Here is a 15505-nt window from a genome sequence, read left to right as displayed (position 1 = left end):
CTCAAGGTTCCTTTCAGTTCTATAATCTAAGAAGGAAACCTCCACTTGAATTCATCCCAATAATTCAGAGGTACTACAACTGAACTGAGTTAGTCAGTCAGTGCTATTCTATAGACTGCAAATGTGAAGGTCTGTAGATCAAATGCTGCCATCCCCTCTCCCCCCGTAGTAGATCACCACACTGGAATTCTCAAAGACCAGCCCTTGCCGCTTTCACAGGGTCTCCATTGATTTGAGAACACTGTGTACTAATGCTTTGCTAAGGTTAAGGGAAAGTCCAGCTTCTCTAAAGGGGTTCTAACCTAACGATTACATGCAGCATGCCATTACAACCACTGTATTTTACGCATGGCCTCAGCCTTGTGATTAGTCAGTCACGGAAGGGTTATGAGTCATTAGAGATGCCATTTAGGCAGGGTGGATACAAATTGATTAAAAACCATATTTTGATTTTTTAAAACCATTGAAATATTAGATTTCTCATTTAAAAAATAAGGTACAATTAAATCACATGTCAAACATGCTACAACTACAGTCTCAAAAAAGTTCAGTTTAACTAATCCTTATGGCTTGCGTGTTTCATTAACTAGGTTTAGAGTCATCACTCAAGATGACAGTACTGAAAACTGCACGAGATACCAGGGCGTGTTATTTTTTTACTTTACTAGCAGACTTACCTGGTGTTGCCTGGATCCTTCAGGGCTGGGGCTGACAGTGTAGGGGCGCAGAACTCGGGGATGTATGTGTGTGGGGGGGGAAGAGCATAAGAGTGAGATTTTGGGGGTGAGGGGTTCAGGGTGGGAGGTCCCACCTGGCACAGCCCTTTTCTCTCTCCCCTCCAATGGCCAACCCTCCCAGCCTGCAGGGACTCCCCCCCCCCCCCCATCCTCCAGAAGGGTTTAGGTATAGTGACCATATTTTCTGAACCAAAATTAGGGACACATTAGCCACACCCCTGACCCCTGTTAACCATGCCCCTGATCGCCATTAGCCACACCCCGACCTCCGTTTGCCACGCCACTGGAGGTCACGCTCGCGGGGGTCAAGATGGACACATGACCAGAAGTAAAAGACGTCATATGCGCCCCCCCAAGAACTTTTCCCACCATCTTCCTCCCCCCCTTCCCCCCCCACGCAACTATCCTGCAACTGTATTAACCCAACGTGTGTGTCAGTAACTCGGGGGGAGGGGCGCAGCGAGACTGGGGGAAGTGTTCCCTCTAAGACAGCGCTTCCCAAACTTTTCAGCATCACACCTCTTTTTTGATTTGAGAAATCCTCATGCCTCCACCTCCCTCTCCCCCCCCAAAATAGCAGCAAAAGTTGGGGTGGGATTGACGAGAGGGTGGCAGGGTCACCGCGCCCCCCCCCAGGAGGCACGTCCCCCAGTTTGGGAACACATGCTCTAAGTTTCCTCCCATGAGCAGAATGAATGTTGTGTTGTGCACCAGTACTGAGTTCATGGGGCTTGTTCGGAAGTGCCACTGTGGCACCCAAGTTAACCCCACACCCTCCTCTGCTGTCCTAACTCCTGCCCTTCTCACTCCCCTCAGCCCTCCTGGAACTTGTCCCCCTGCACCAGCCCTTCTCTCCCCCGTGCACCCACTCCTCCAGCAGCCCCTTTGATCATGTGAGCTACCCCTCCTCATCCCCTCCCCTCTGGTGCTGGTCCCTCCCCTGCAGGTGTCTGTCCTTCTGCTTCACCCCAGAATCCCCTGGCACCTGCACCCTCCTGGTGTCTCCACTTTCCCCTCAATGCCCATCCCCCCTTGCCCTTTTTCCCTGATGCCCACCCCCTCCCCACCCTCTGCCCCAGTTCTCCGCATGCCCCTCTCTGGCCTCACACGACTTGCTCCATCCCCGCCTTCCTCATGCCCACCCCTCCTTTCACCCCTTCTCCCAGCACCTCCCGCCTCTTGCCCCCAATGCCCTTCCTCTCTCCTCTCCCAGCATCACCCTCTCCCCTCCACCTCCCCTCCTGCCCTTTTCCTCATTGTCTTCACTTAGCCCCCCGGCATTTGTCTCTTCTCCACCCTGTCCCTTGGTGCCTTCCCCTTTCTCCTCCTGCCCTGCTCCCTCCCCTCAGCACAAGCCCCCACCCCCCCAGACCCACCATGCGGAGCACAGCAGATTGAACGGGTCCGTGCACTGCCGCTCCCCCAGCAGGGGGAGAAAGGGACGTGCAGAGAGCGCACCAGCAGAGCCCGAACTTACCCCACTCCGCAGCGCTCCAGCCGGGCTCTGCGCGGTCTCTGCTGGAACTCCAGCAGCTGCTCCCAGGAGCAGCTTGCCGGGATTATCTCCTTCCTCCAGCAGCGGTGGCGGCCGCCTGCAGACGGAGGCGGCAGCGTGGCCAGACTGGCGGTCCCACAGCAGGAGGGAAGGGCCATGGGGAGGGGCGGCGGGGAAGAAACGTGCCAGACAATGGCACGTGATGCAGGGGACCTTGGCCCCGGGCAGTGGCCCTGGGTGCCCGTGCAAAGCACCAAAGGAGCCACTTACGTGCTGGGTGGAAGCAGGGCGTTGCTGCTGCACCGCGCTAGCGCTGGGTGTCTGCGAGGGTGTCCCGGAGAGGGGGGGGAATGGCGGTGCCGTTTGTAGCCAGATCCCAACGGGTTTTCCAGGACATTTGCCTCCTTTATCGGGACACCGGGACAGAACCCTTAAATCCGGGACTGTCCCGGGAAAAAAGGGGCACATGGTCACAGTAGGTTTAGGACAGGGGGGCTACTTACTTGGTGGGCTGGCAGGCAAGATGGCGGAGCCCCAGCCCTGCTGGCCACACCTTTGGTGGTGCGGCTGCCCCAGTGGCCACTCTGCAGGAAAGCTCTCCCCTCCGTTTTCCTTGCTCCCAGTGGCCCCTCTTGAATCACATCCCTCCCCTCCCTTTCCATGCTATGGAAGAAAGACCCATCCCCGGCACTTCTTGAGCTCCTGGCCCAACCAAACCCTGGCCTGGCTTTACATTAGGAGAAGAGGAAGCTGCCTGCCGAGTTCTGTGATCCTAGCTCTTCCCATTTTGGAGGCGTTCTTGAACAAACAGACTTGCAGACAGACAGACCCACTCAGACAGAGACAGGGATATAGTACAAGCGCCTTATTTCAGAACATCATGGCCAGACACCAACGGCGATGTCCTAAGTCTATTCCCTATTTAACTTCAGCTTTCCCAAGGGAATCCCTTTCTATTCTTGTTGTCAAAAACAGAAGTGCCAGTGAGTTCAATGGGCCTTATCCAAAATTAAGTGCACTCTAAGTACAGTCACTCTTCGCTTTTTTGATAATTTGATTTAAATCAATGATTTTTGGGGATGATTTAAATAGTCTTGATTTAAGTCAATTCACCCTGATTTTAGGCCACAATATTTGAGCCAAGCTCTCAGTAGACTTCTAACCAGTAGCCCTCCCTCGGCATTCAGATGCCACCGATGGACAAAGGGTGTTCTGCACCTGCACTGTCTGCAGAATCAGGCTCCTAACACCTTGGGTCGATGAGGCTTTTGCACGGAGGGCAAAACGCTCAGATGAAGACGTGGGTACACATTTTTCCAGATGATATTTCTGTACAAGAGCTGAAAATAGCTCTCAGATGGGAACATGAACATGCAGACAAATATCCACAATCATGTGCCAGAATTACAGGCCATTCAGCTACTGCAGTGGTGTATTACAGAAAGGCCTATAAATAAAATGCTACTTAGACAAATGCCCAAATGCGGTAGGTCAAGATAGATAACCAGACTTGGAACAAAGTTCCAAACTAGCGTTGCAGCAGGTCTTTAAATTATGTTTTAAAGCAAATAGGTTTTGTTTCCTTATTGAGGTACGTGCAGCCAATGCTGAACCATGGACCATGTTTGTTGCCAAGAAGAGGAACACACATTGTTAAAGAGGCAGTACTTACACATATGCAAGTGTTGTACAATATGCTTAAGCAGTCCTTGATCAGGTCATCACTTACTACAAAGCAAAAATAAGACGTCAATCGATTACACAGTTTTAGAACACTTCCTTCCTGTACCACAATCAAAGCATTAGGTAGGAGGACTTAATATATTCAGTTAAATAGCCTGAAACAGATGCAAAAAAATTAAGCTGCAATGAAGCAAGCAATTAGAAATAATTAATGAGATACCCAACCAGTACAGTCCAAAAGATTTAACAGACTGAGGGCTTCTTATAGGGCATGCTAATTCTGACCTACATCCAAACAAATATCAATCTTCAAGTCTTCCCCCTCCTCGGATTAACCACAACCAGCTAACACGGTTTCAAACAGGACACATTTTCCCAGCGTAAACAAAACCTTTGACAGATTTTATCTTGATATTTCACCTGTGAATCTCAGTTTCTTCACTTGAGAAGTGAGGAGGATACCATAATACTTCTTCCAGAGGCATTGCAAGCACGAGATAGTGCCAGGTAGACATGGAAGATGAAAAATACAAATATTGAGCCTACTGAGTTGCTCCAGCAGACAAAATGCTATTCTGAAGCAACCACTGAGTTCACTTTGGCACACTCCCTTTATTACAGAGTTAGGAAATGTCTAGTCACTACATCTCTGGAAAAATAAGTTGAGTCAGGGAAGCCAACTCCTGTTGTGTATCCTAGGGATGACATTCTGGAACATTTGAGTAGGAGCTATATAGTCACCAGTAACTTCAGTTAAAGTTTCTAACATTTGTGGACATGCCAATAACCGGAAACCAAGTTTATGCACCAAATATAGACACTAAAATGATGCTTTAACACACACAGACTATAACTCGGCTCCTCATAAATTAGCGCCACAGCGAGAGACAGTTTTCATATTCAGGAAAAGTGAATCCTTTGCTTAGTATTGAAAATAGATATAAATAATTGGAGGGGGAACAAGGTATTGAAAAACAGCTATTTAATCTTAACCTTATTTACTTACTTTTCTGTTTCTTTTTCTGTGTAATCAGAGTTGGTCTCATAAGAATTTCCACTAGAAGCTGTGAAAACAAAGAATGAATTGAAGTGGAGTCATTTTAACAGGCTCAAGACACGATTTTTATCTTCTCTAAATAGCAAGCCCCAAATCAGACTATTTCCTAGGCCATGTCTACACAGCAGCATTATTTTGAAATAGGGATATTAAGGGATGTTAAATGGAGTTTAATCATCTAATCGACTAGTCGATGGCATTTCCGTCGATTAGCTGATAATAGGGGGAACTGCAGAGCAACAGCTGGGTTAGCTTCCGGCCCTAGAGAGGTAACCCTGCTGTGGCTCTGACTTTTAAATGTATTAAGAGCCACCAGGCTCTTAATACATTTAAAAAGCACAAGTGCAGCAGGGGGGACTGGACGCAAGCCGAGAATCAGCTGATTCCTGTCTCGCACCTGGTCCTCCGCTATACCTCTGTCTCCCCTACCCCCCACGGAGACAGTGCTGGGGGGGAAACCGTCTAATTTTTATTAGTCTTGACAGAAGAACTGATAACAGAAAGAAAAAAAATAGTAACTTTGGCCCTTTTAAAACACCAAGTATTTATATGACTGGTCTGGATATTATATATGTGATCAAGTCATGATCACTTGTACCAATTTCACAAAGCTTAAAATAAATCAAGCCAAAAATCAGCTGGGCAGAAAACGTAATAATTGGGAATTGTTCAAGAACACTGCTAAATGTCCAAAAAGCCACATTAAAGATCCTCATATTGGTCAAAAAACTGACTTGGTTTAGTGAGGAAGTGACGACAGCTATAACCTTCTCCACCCTTCCCCAAACACCTCCCACAACTAACAAATGTAAGAAAGGGGGGAACTGATGATAGTTGAATATTAGTCAGAAACTATAATTGTAGAAAATCGATAAGGGAAGCAAAAGGACAAAATAAGATCTCTAGAGCTAGCAAAGCTAAGGACAATAAAGAGTTTAAATATACTATGAATAAAAAGAATCCTGACAAAAGGGTTGAAAGATACCTCAGGAGGTCATCAAGTCCAATCCCCTGCTAAAAGCAGGGCCAATCCCAACTAAATCATTCAAGCCAGGACTTAAAAACCTCTAGGGATGGAGATTCTACCACCTACCTACCTAGGTAACCCATTCTAGTAATATTGGCCCATTATGAGATGAAAATGGCAGAATTATCAATAAGACAGCAGAAATCAATGAACACCTCTGTATTTCGGGGGAAAATCAGATTATGTAATCATATCCCATGACTTTTCATTGCACTAGTTTTGCTAAGGATGCTGAACAGCAGCTATTGAAGTGAAATCTTTTAAATTGGCAAGTCTGGGTAACTTGTAACAAACTTTTGAAAGAGCTGAGTAAGGTGCTCACTGGACCATTAATGCTGATTTTCAAAAGTCTTGCAACACCAGTGAAATTACAAAAGACTGAAAGAAAGCTCATGTTGAGCCAATACCTAAAAAGGGTAAAAAACAAGATTACCTGTGTAATTACAGGCCTGTCAGAGACAATCCTGGGTAAGATAAAGGAATAGCTGATTTGGGACTTTATTAAAAAAGCATCAAATGAGGATAATTAATTAAATGCCAATCAACACAGATTTACAGAAAATAGGGCCTTTGTAACTATCTTTTTTTCTGATTTACAAGTTTGATACAAGAGAAGGATATGAAATTAACACAGCACATGTTAAATGGATGAAAAGCTGGCTAAATGATGGGTCTCAAATGTAACTGTAAATAGGGAATCCCCATCAAAGAGCATGTTTTCAGTAAGGCCCTGCAGGAATCGGCTCTCTGCTCTACAACATAACATTTATTAAGGACCTGTAAGACAACATAAAACCATCTCTGATAAAAATCAACGGGTGACAGTTGGAGGAGTGGTACATAATTAAGGTGACAGGTGATTCATTTAGAGCAATCTGGATCACTTAGTAAGTGGGTGCAAGCAAACAATATGCTTTTTAATATGGTGAAATGTAAGTGTACCCAATCAAGAAACACAGAACGTAGGTCACACTTACAAGAGTGGAAATTCTATCTTGGGAGTGGGTTACTGAAAAAGATTTGGAGGACATGGCGGATAACAAGCTAACCATGCGTTCCCAGTGTGATGCTGTGGCCAAAAGGGCCACTTAAAACTCTTGGATGGATCAACAGGGGACACCTGAGCATGAGTAAAGGGGTTGTTTTACTTGCCATTGGTGTGAATACAGCTTCCAGTTGGGGATATCAGAACTGAAGAAAGATATTGATAAATTGGAGAAGGTTCAGAGACGAACCATGAGACTGATCAAAGGATTAGAAAACATGCCTTATCCAAGTGATAATTTAAATCGACTTAAGGAGCTCAGTCAAAAGGGTGATAATCAATCTAACAGTACCCATATAGGGAACAAACTTTTAATAATGGGCGCTCTAATCGAGCAGACAAAAAGGCCCAACATGATCCAATGGGCCTCAATCCAAACACCTCAACTTTGAAGACCTGTATGTGACCCCAATTAAACCAACAGTTAGCCACTCGGTTTGGAACCAAGACCTGAACGAGGTTTCCAGGAAATTACTGGTGTTAAACTTTGGACGTTGTGTTTGTGACTGGGTTTGCCCAGGAAGAGCATAACACTGAATATAAAACTGAAACAGCGTCGCTTATACATGGGGAGTTGAAGCTTGCCCATTTAGAAAGCTCAGACCAACATCAGGTAAGGTCAGTGAATATTGCCTATAGCTAGATCTGCCAAGGACTACTACTTTGCACCATCTTTTAAATCAAAAAGGGAACCTTTGCTAATAAGAATCTCTAGAGGCAATTACAAATGTAGCGACAGTAGTACCTGGCTGCTCCAGAGTCTAAATCTGACACGTTTAACAAAGGAGAGCAAGTCACAGTATAAAGACTCATTACAAATATAGAAGTGAAAATGGCAGCACTTCCTCTCTGAGATAAGAGGACAACAACGCTACCTCTCGAGTCCTGGACTGACCCTCTGGTTAATTCACAGTGGATCTTTAGGTGTTCCAAGACCCATATATCACAGTCACTGAGGATACCTTTCTAGCTGCTTATACATGGGAGCCAACAGTAGTTACCAACTTCTACTAAAGGGATATTAGTTGGATTAGTGGATTTGCATTACTGCTTTACTTCAATACTACACGTACTCAACAGTACAAAACAAACCATCTTCTGTTCGTGCTGCCATTCTCTGTCCCCCGCCCTCCAGTAAGTAACAGGGGCATCCCGTTGCTGGGCTTCCTCCTTCTAAAGTATTTGAAAAGGTTTTAAGGTTACCTTTTGTGGCTTTATCTAGTTAAATTTGGTTTTATGCCTTGGCCTTTCTAATTTGGTCCCTACATACATGTGGCGTTTAGACTAAGGATGTTAAGGACTAGTCGACTATCCGATAGGCATTTGCTTATCGGATAGCTGAGTTGACTAATTGCTTCCCCTCCTCCCCCCTTGCTGCCTCTATCTGATAGAGGCAGCAAATGGGTGGGGGGAGAAGAGGAGATACTTCAAAGCGGCAGTTCAAAGGGGCAGCACTGGATAGCTGATCCTGGGCTCCGTGTGGCACTGCCTCTTTGAAATGCCACGTGGAGCCTGAGATCATCTCCCGGGCTCTGCATGGCATTTCCGCAGAACCCAGAGGTCCTGCAGAAATGCTGCATGGAGCCCAGGATCAGTTGGGGAGTCCCCAGATGACTCCAGGTTCCGTGGAAATGCTGCACGGAGCCTGGGATCAGCGCTTGTTTTGAAATGCACAAGAGCCCCCACTGGGGCTCTTGTGCATGTGCCTATCGATTACTCGACTAGTAAATTAATCGATATTTAACATCCTTATACTCATCCTTTGTAATTTAACCTAGGGCTTTTTTTGGTAGGACTCTGTTTCAGATCATTGAAGATCTGCTGGATAAGCCTCATATTTTTCCCTTCACAAGTGAGATGGTTTGCACTTGTGTCCTTAACGCCTTTGAAAAACTGCCAACTCTTTCCAACTGTTTTCCCAGTTGAGAAGGGTTAGCCACACGTGCCGTTAGCCTCATAGCAGGGTATAAGGAGGAAAGTGCTTGTGCAAGTCTAGCTGGACCAAACGTCCTCCAATCAGTAACATATGGACACAAGCACACCTGAAGTGGAGCATCCATAGGGACACGACTCAAAGAATTTCTGTGCCTCAGTCCTCAAGAGATCCCTGGACAAAAGGCATGTGAGGAGCTCCCAATATCATTTGATTAGTTGGAACAAGATAGTTTTAGCAGAACGTTAAGCATGCAAAGTATGTCAGTTTTTGCTTTTAAAGACAGTGATATTTGCTTCTTTTCACGTTATGCAAATTATGTACGTAATCAGAAATCAATTTCTTCCACTTTGTCCGATACCCCTTCATCTTTTCTAAGAATGTAGCTATTATCTTAGATCTGACAGAACTATCTGGCAGCAGCAGAGTAGAAGAATATCATCTTTGTTATGTGCTCCAGAGCCAGAACAATTTCACCAAGACTTCTTTTCCATGTATCTTGCTTTTGAACACACAGCACCTTGGAAAGCACTTGCAAATCAAACAAAGTAGACAATCTTGTGGGGATTCTCTTATGAAACCCAACATGTGACAATACAACCAAAGCTTCTAATCATGCGTCATTTGCATTTAAGACACTGCTTCGGTTTACTCGCTATAAAACCCTCAGAGGTTACTCAGCTACAGCCATGTTTAACAAAACCCCCAAACACTTACATCTACTCCTCCAAACAAATCAAACGTGTATGTGTTTGGGAAAGTGGATTCTTGAGCAGCTTTTCTATTATCTTCAGTGACAAACGCCATCGCTTCCATTGAGAGGAGCGGAGAAATTTCCTGAGAGAAAAAAACAAAACAAAAAAACCAAATACATTCAGTCAACACCTTAGCAACAAAGTAGGGACGTCAACAAACATTTGTTTTTGTAAACGTGTGACGCTCAGCAGCACAGGGGGTGGACAGCTCTGCAGGAGCCGGTCCCTGGGGGGAGGAGGGGAGAGAGCCAGTGTTTAAACCGGCTCCCCTGAGCTGCTGCCTCTGTGGGAGGCCGTGTGCGTGCGTGCACGGGGCTTCCAGGGGAGCTGGTATGAGCAGTGTACCACCTCCTGCCTGCCTCTCCACCACCCACGCTGCTGAGGCGGGAGGGTGCGTAACCTTCTAACATGCAACGTGAAGCGACACAGTCAGCGACCGAGTAGATATTACCTTGAGGATGCCTTGGCACTGAGAGAAGTCGCTGTTCGGATGGCTGTTCTCATACAGTTTCTGCAACAGCAGGGGAATTCCATTCCATTTTGCTTGTTTATCCCTTTCCTTTAACAAGGCCTCTGTGATCTACAAGGGAGAACACCATTGGCTTTTGAACTAACATTTTCTTACCTTTCCCCATATGCTGCATGCCACCGTCAGGCTGACCTCATGACTCATCATCACTATGCTCCTAAATCTGGTGAGCTCTTGCTTATTTCACTCCATTTTAAACACTATAGCAACTCACTGAAGCAAGGGTGAGGGACGTCCCAGCTGCTATCTCTAGGAGTAAGAAGAAATAGAGGAGGTGGTGGTTTGGCAGGGCCCTATATTAAGCACCATGGAGGTGCCACTCCAGGAGGCACCCAGACCGATCCTGTGGATTACTACTAGGGGACATCTTCTAGCTACTCTGCACATGTGCGTGGGCCCACCCCCAACAGGAACGCACATGAACAAGCACTCGAACATGAGCTACTGAATGCAGGAGTCGGGAACGTTTACTGCTGAAATTTCACGCTGATTTTGCCCAGCAAAGGAGAGGATGATAAATTTGGGCTGAAATTCAAGAGTGAGAGGGAGGATTCAGAGAAAACTGAGCAGAGGTAGGGGGCTGGCTATAGTGAGGGAGGGCTCACTCATCACGTTAGAAGTCACATTGCTCTTTCTGACCCATTTGAGCACTGTGGTAGAGTTCCAGGTTCTCACCTGTTTCAATGAGGGTAGAAATACCCTAAACCTGCATCCATACCTTGCTTTCTTTAGCAAGCCAACACGCTCCTGTCCACATTGCACAAGAGTGAGCAGTAACTGCACTTCAAGGAGCGGGAAAAGGGTCTGCTTAGGAAATCAAATTTGTTCAGGAATATAACTTCTTTTCCCCTTCCTATTGCGTCCATCTAATTTCCAGCACACTTGGTTTACTGATTTCTACTTGGATTTGATGACTGATTTGTTAGCCATCACACAGTTCTTGAACTATCTCTTCAGGCCTTTTTGTTTGGTCCATTTTTCTGCCTCACTCATGCACTCCTCCACTCCCGCCAACACAATTAGGGCAAATTTATGGGCCCAATTATCCCAACAGGAGCACTCATGGTAGCAAAGTTGAGCATATATGTAAGTGTCTGGAAGGCTCTGAACACAGTCCATCTTGAATGAGACAGGTGCAGGGAGGGAAAAACAGAAGGATTCTGTAATTAGAGCATGCATACACACAAGGGATCCAAATTAAGGTTCCATGGCATTTCCTAACTTGAGTGCTAGAATTAGCAACTGTAATTTTCCTTATGGCAGAGTTTAATGTAGGTTTTGTGTGTTAAAAAATGGAGTGACCGGCCTTGTAGTGTGGAGTGCTCAATACAGTATTTGAGAGGTGCACGGTGTAGACGACAGATGGCATTTCCATGGATGATAGGGTGGGCTTCACTTCAAGGTTCCAGGAAGCTTAGCTTCCTGCTCTTTGTGACTAGTTCCTTCTTGGCAATGGCAGAGGGGCTCAGGAAGCTCTTGAAAACAAACAGCTTGGTACAGCGCTGAGCTGAATCCAGGATCTTTGCATCCCAGGCTCTCCAGCAAATGCTGTTGGTTGCGGCGTAAGCTCCTCCTGGAACAGAGAATCTCTGTGCAAGGCTTTGCCTTGTGAGCAGAAAGCTGGGCCACTGCTGCAGGAGCACTGATACTTTTTAGCAGTCGTTCCCCTCCATTCTTCAAGTCTTCAGGCCCTGGCTTGTGAGAGACCTAAACACTGTTGAAATTCCTCACTCTGTGATTTAAGTGGGAAGATCCTTGGTGTTTTCCTGGTGTCTCCAAGTTGGGGGCACTGCTTCTGTTAAAAGCCCTCACGTAGCCTGCTAAGGACTTCCCCCCTCTCTCCATCCACCTGCAGGAAGCAGTCCATGCTGGGGAATATCTGCATCCTCTCTGCTGCTGTGGATCCCTAGTGGACTCTGCATCAAGCTTTATTCAGAATCTTCATTAGGCTTTCTTTTTTCCTTTCTCTTTTATTTGGAAAAGACCTCCCCACCTCCTCCCCACCTCCACTTCTGAGCCTCAATTTTTGACAGCTCTTTTCTATTTTGGACAAATTGCTAGACAGGACTGTAAATTGACTCAAGTGCAGCAGGTTGCAATGCTCTTTAGGATTTCCTACCAGGTCAAGTTGGCAACCTTGGCACCAATCAACACTATCAAGCTTGTTGTCCCTCTTGCCAGACCCGGCCCACAACTACTCAGAATGGGCTATTCCACACACCACTTCCTTAAGGACCCAAAAGACAGGAGGACGTTGGGGAAAAAACCTGACTACTGGAGCAAGCTTCAACATCATGACTACCTCCTGGGACTGCAGGCCTCTCTCATGCTCACCCTGACCAGATGGGTCAAAGAGGACCCAGATGACACCGCTACCACTACCAGCTCTGGCAAAATCCCAACTACCGGTGATGTGAGAGATTCATTCCCTCCCTCCCCTTGCCCTTCTCCTCTTTCTCCCCCTCTGTCTTCTCTTTAATAAGAATCTGCCTTCGCCATCCAAGACCGTATATTTTGCAACACCGCTACAAGCTTATTACCAGAAAGAGGCAGCTATAAGCAGAGCCGTAAACAGCCTCATTCTAGGACAAGTTTGCCCGGTGTCAATGCTCCCATCCTTGACACTGCAGGAATATTCCTACTAATACCCTTGCTAAATTCCACATCTCTATCCCAACCATTTTAAGAAGCTCACGGTTTGTAAGAGGTTTTCTCCTAACCTCGCCGTGAGAAAAAAGCCAAATAATTTTTGGTGACGTCTTCCAACAAAATTCAGCCCAAAGGAAACTTCTGGCATGGGAAGTTTCAGCCCAAATGTTCTAAATTTGGCTAAGTTTAAGCAAGTGAAAACACGGTCTTACAAATGGAAGATGCCGGGCAATGTCAACTAGAGGAGTCGCCAGCAGCACAGTCCGTAATACATGGGATAGGAAATACAATACAAAACGATGCAGCTAACACCCTAGACCTGCTGAAACTTTGAGTGTTGGAAGCTGCATGCCCACAAAATAAGATACACTCATCTCACAGCACTGTGGAGGGCAAAGGCTTATGCTGTGTAAGGCAGGGGTGGGGAACCTCAGGCCTGGGCACCGGATGAGACCCCCGGCTTGTCTGGATCCAGCTTCCAAGGCTCAGGGCTCCCCCAGCTTTGGGGAGCTTGTGCTGGTGCTCCAGCTCTCCCACCTCCCCACTGTGGGGCGGGAGCACACAAAATCTACTGGGCTGGGCCCCCCGAGGCTCTGGTGCGAGGGAAGGTGGGGAGAGTCTCTCTCCTTCTCCGTCAAGGGCCATGTCACTCAGGGGTTGTCTCTCTTCTCACGTGTGCCTGGCCCCTGATGTTTCCGGATCCAAAAATGGTTCCCCAGCCCGACGTAAGGTAACAACCACCACGTAATTGTCACTCAAATACTTCCTGCACCTCCCCTCCTGGCTCTTTACAATCGAAGGCCAACTCTACACAACAGAACTGCTTCAACCCAGCCACATCCCGGAGCGAGTAATGGTGCCAACCTCACCCAGGGCGCAGGCAGTGCTAGCGGAGCAGAAGAAAGCTTCCGTCAAGCTAGACCCCACCCCTCCAGGAGGCAGATTAGCTAAAGCAAAGGAGAGCCCCGCCCACAGTCGTAATTAACATCTGCACTGCAATGCTGCTGCGCCATACGCTGGTTGGCGGCATGATCTTTAAAAGGGGGCCACCCCAGAAGGGGAGGGCCAGGAGACTTCTTGTGCTTCCTCCCTGCCCTGTTTGGCCTGGGGTGGGGGAAGTGCAAGAAGCCTGACTGGCCTGGGGGAGGGGAAGCAGCAGGGCAGCCCAAATCCACCGGCTTGGCAGGCCAGATCCAGCCCGCAGAGGGCCCTTTGCCTACCCCGATCTACACTGTACCGTTAGGTTGCCATACGGCAGCTTCTGTTGCTCTGCCAGTGTACACACTCCAGCCTTGCTCCCCCGACTGGCGGGCACGGAGCTCACGCTGAGGTTGGTAGGACGACGCAGCGCCAGCGCAGACACTACACTACTAACGCTGGCTGTTGCCAAAAGCCCAGTTTTCCAGCTGAGCTGCCGCCAGGTCTCCACTCCAAGCCAGACTGCCCCCTGGGTCTCAGCTTCAAGCCCTGCTGCCCCATCTCCCCTAGCCCCCGTGCACGCTCGCAGCTTGGAGCCCTCACGGAGACGGGGGGGTGAATCCAGACTCCCTGCTCAGGCTTTAGCTCTCAGTTCTGTCCTGGAAGAATAGCAGCTGACCGGACTCATGCTGCAGCTTCCCTGGGCTCCTGGCAGGAAGGGAAAGGCCCAACGCAGATGGGCTCCAGGTGATGAATAGAGCAGAGCCAAGAGCCCTGGCTCTCAGGGCCGCACACTGCGCTTTTCAGCCGGGGCAAGAGCTCCCAGCAAAGATGCACAGCAGCAGCAGGAGGACGGTGTGGACATCAGCCACTACCATACTTACTGCAGCGCCTCAGTCTCAGCCTAAGCCAACCTAACGTAGGGTGACTTAAGATTGCAGCGCAGACATAGCCTAAGACTGGCCCGAGCCTCGTGAGAACTACTTCAAACAGGTCTTACACGAGTGGATGCTAGCTAGGAAAAATCATAGAATAGAATCATAGAATACTAGGACTGGAAGGGTTCTCGAGAGGTCATCGAGTCCAGTCGCCTGCCCCCATGGCAGGACCAAGCACTGTCTAGACCATCCCTGACAGACATTTATCTAACCTGCTCTTAAATATCTCCACAGATGGGGATTCCACAACCTCCCTGGGCAATTTATTCCAGTGTTTAACTATCCTGACAGTTAGGAAGTTTTTTCCAATGTCCAACCTAAACCTCCCTTGCTGCAGCTTAAGCCCATTGCTTCTTGTTCTATCCTCAGAGGCCAAGATGAACAAGTTTTCTCCCTCCTCCTTGCGACACCCTGAAAACTGCTCTCATGTCCCTCCTCAATCTTCTCTTTTCTAAACTAAGAAAGCCCAATTCCTTCAGCCTTCCCTCATAGGTCATGTTCTCTAGACCTTTCATCATTCTCATTGCTCTTCTCTGGACCCTCTCCAATTTTTCCACATCTTTCTTGAAATGTGGTGTCCAGAACTGGACACAATCCTCCAACTGAGGCCTAACCAGCGCAGAGTAGAGTGGAAGAATGACTTCTCGTGTCTTGCTCACAACACACCTGTTAATGCATCCCAGAATCATGTTTGGGTTTTTTGCAACAGCATCATACTGTTGACTCATTCAGCTTGTGG

General features: G+C 47.5%; 1 protein-coding gene across 1 annotated transcript in view; it reads right to left on the bottom strand.

Moving 5' to 3' along the window:
- TRPC4AP (transient receptor potential cation channel subfamily C member 4 associated protein) overlaps positions 1–15505 on the bottom strand; it is a 51905-nt gene that overhangs the window by 25572 nt on the left and 10828 nt on the right. Inside the window, exons 2-5 of the mRNA XM_075901491.2 lie at positions 10184–10312; positions 9695–9814; positions 4922–4979; positions 3905–3960 (exon numbers count right to left, since the gene is read on the bottom strand). Coding sequence (XP_075757606.1) covers positions 3905–3960; positions 4922–4979; positions 9695–9814; positions 10184–10312 — 363 coding nt within the window. The remainder of the gene's footprint in view (positions 1–3904; positions 3961–4921; positions 4980–9694; positions 9815–10183; positions 10313–15505) is intronic.

Source organism: Pelodiscus sinensis, chromosome 17, assembly GCF_052426305.1.
Source record: "Pelodiscus sinensis isolate ZL-2025 chromosome 17, ASM5242630v1, whole genome shotgun sequence".
Classification (NCBI taxonomy): Eukaryota; Metazoa; Chordata; order Testudines; family Trionychidae; genus Pelodiscus; species Pelodiscus sinensis.
This window is presented reverse-complemented; position numbering and strand designations above follow the sequence as displayed.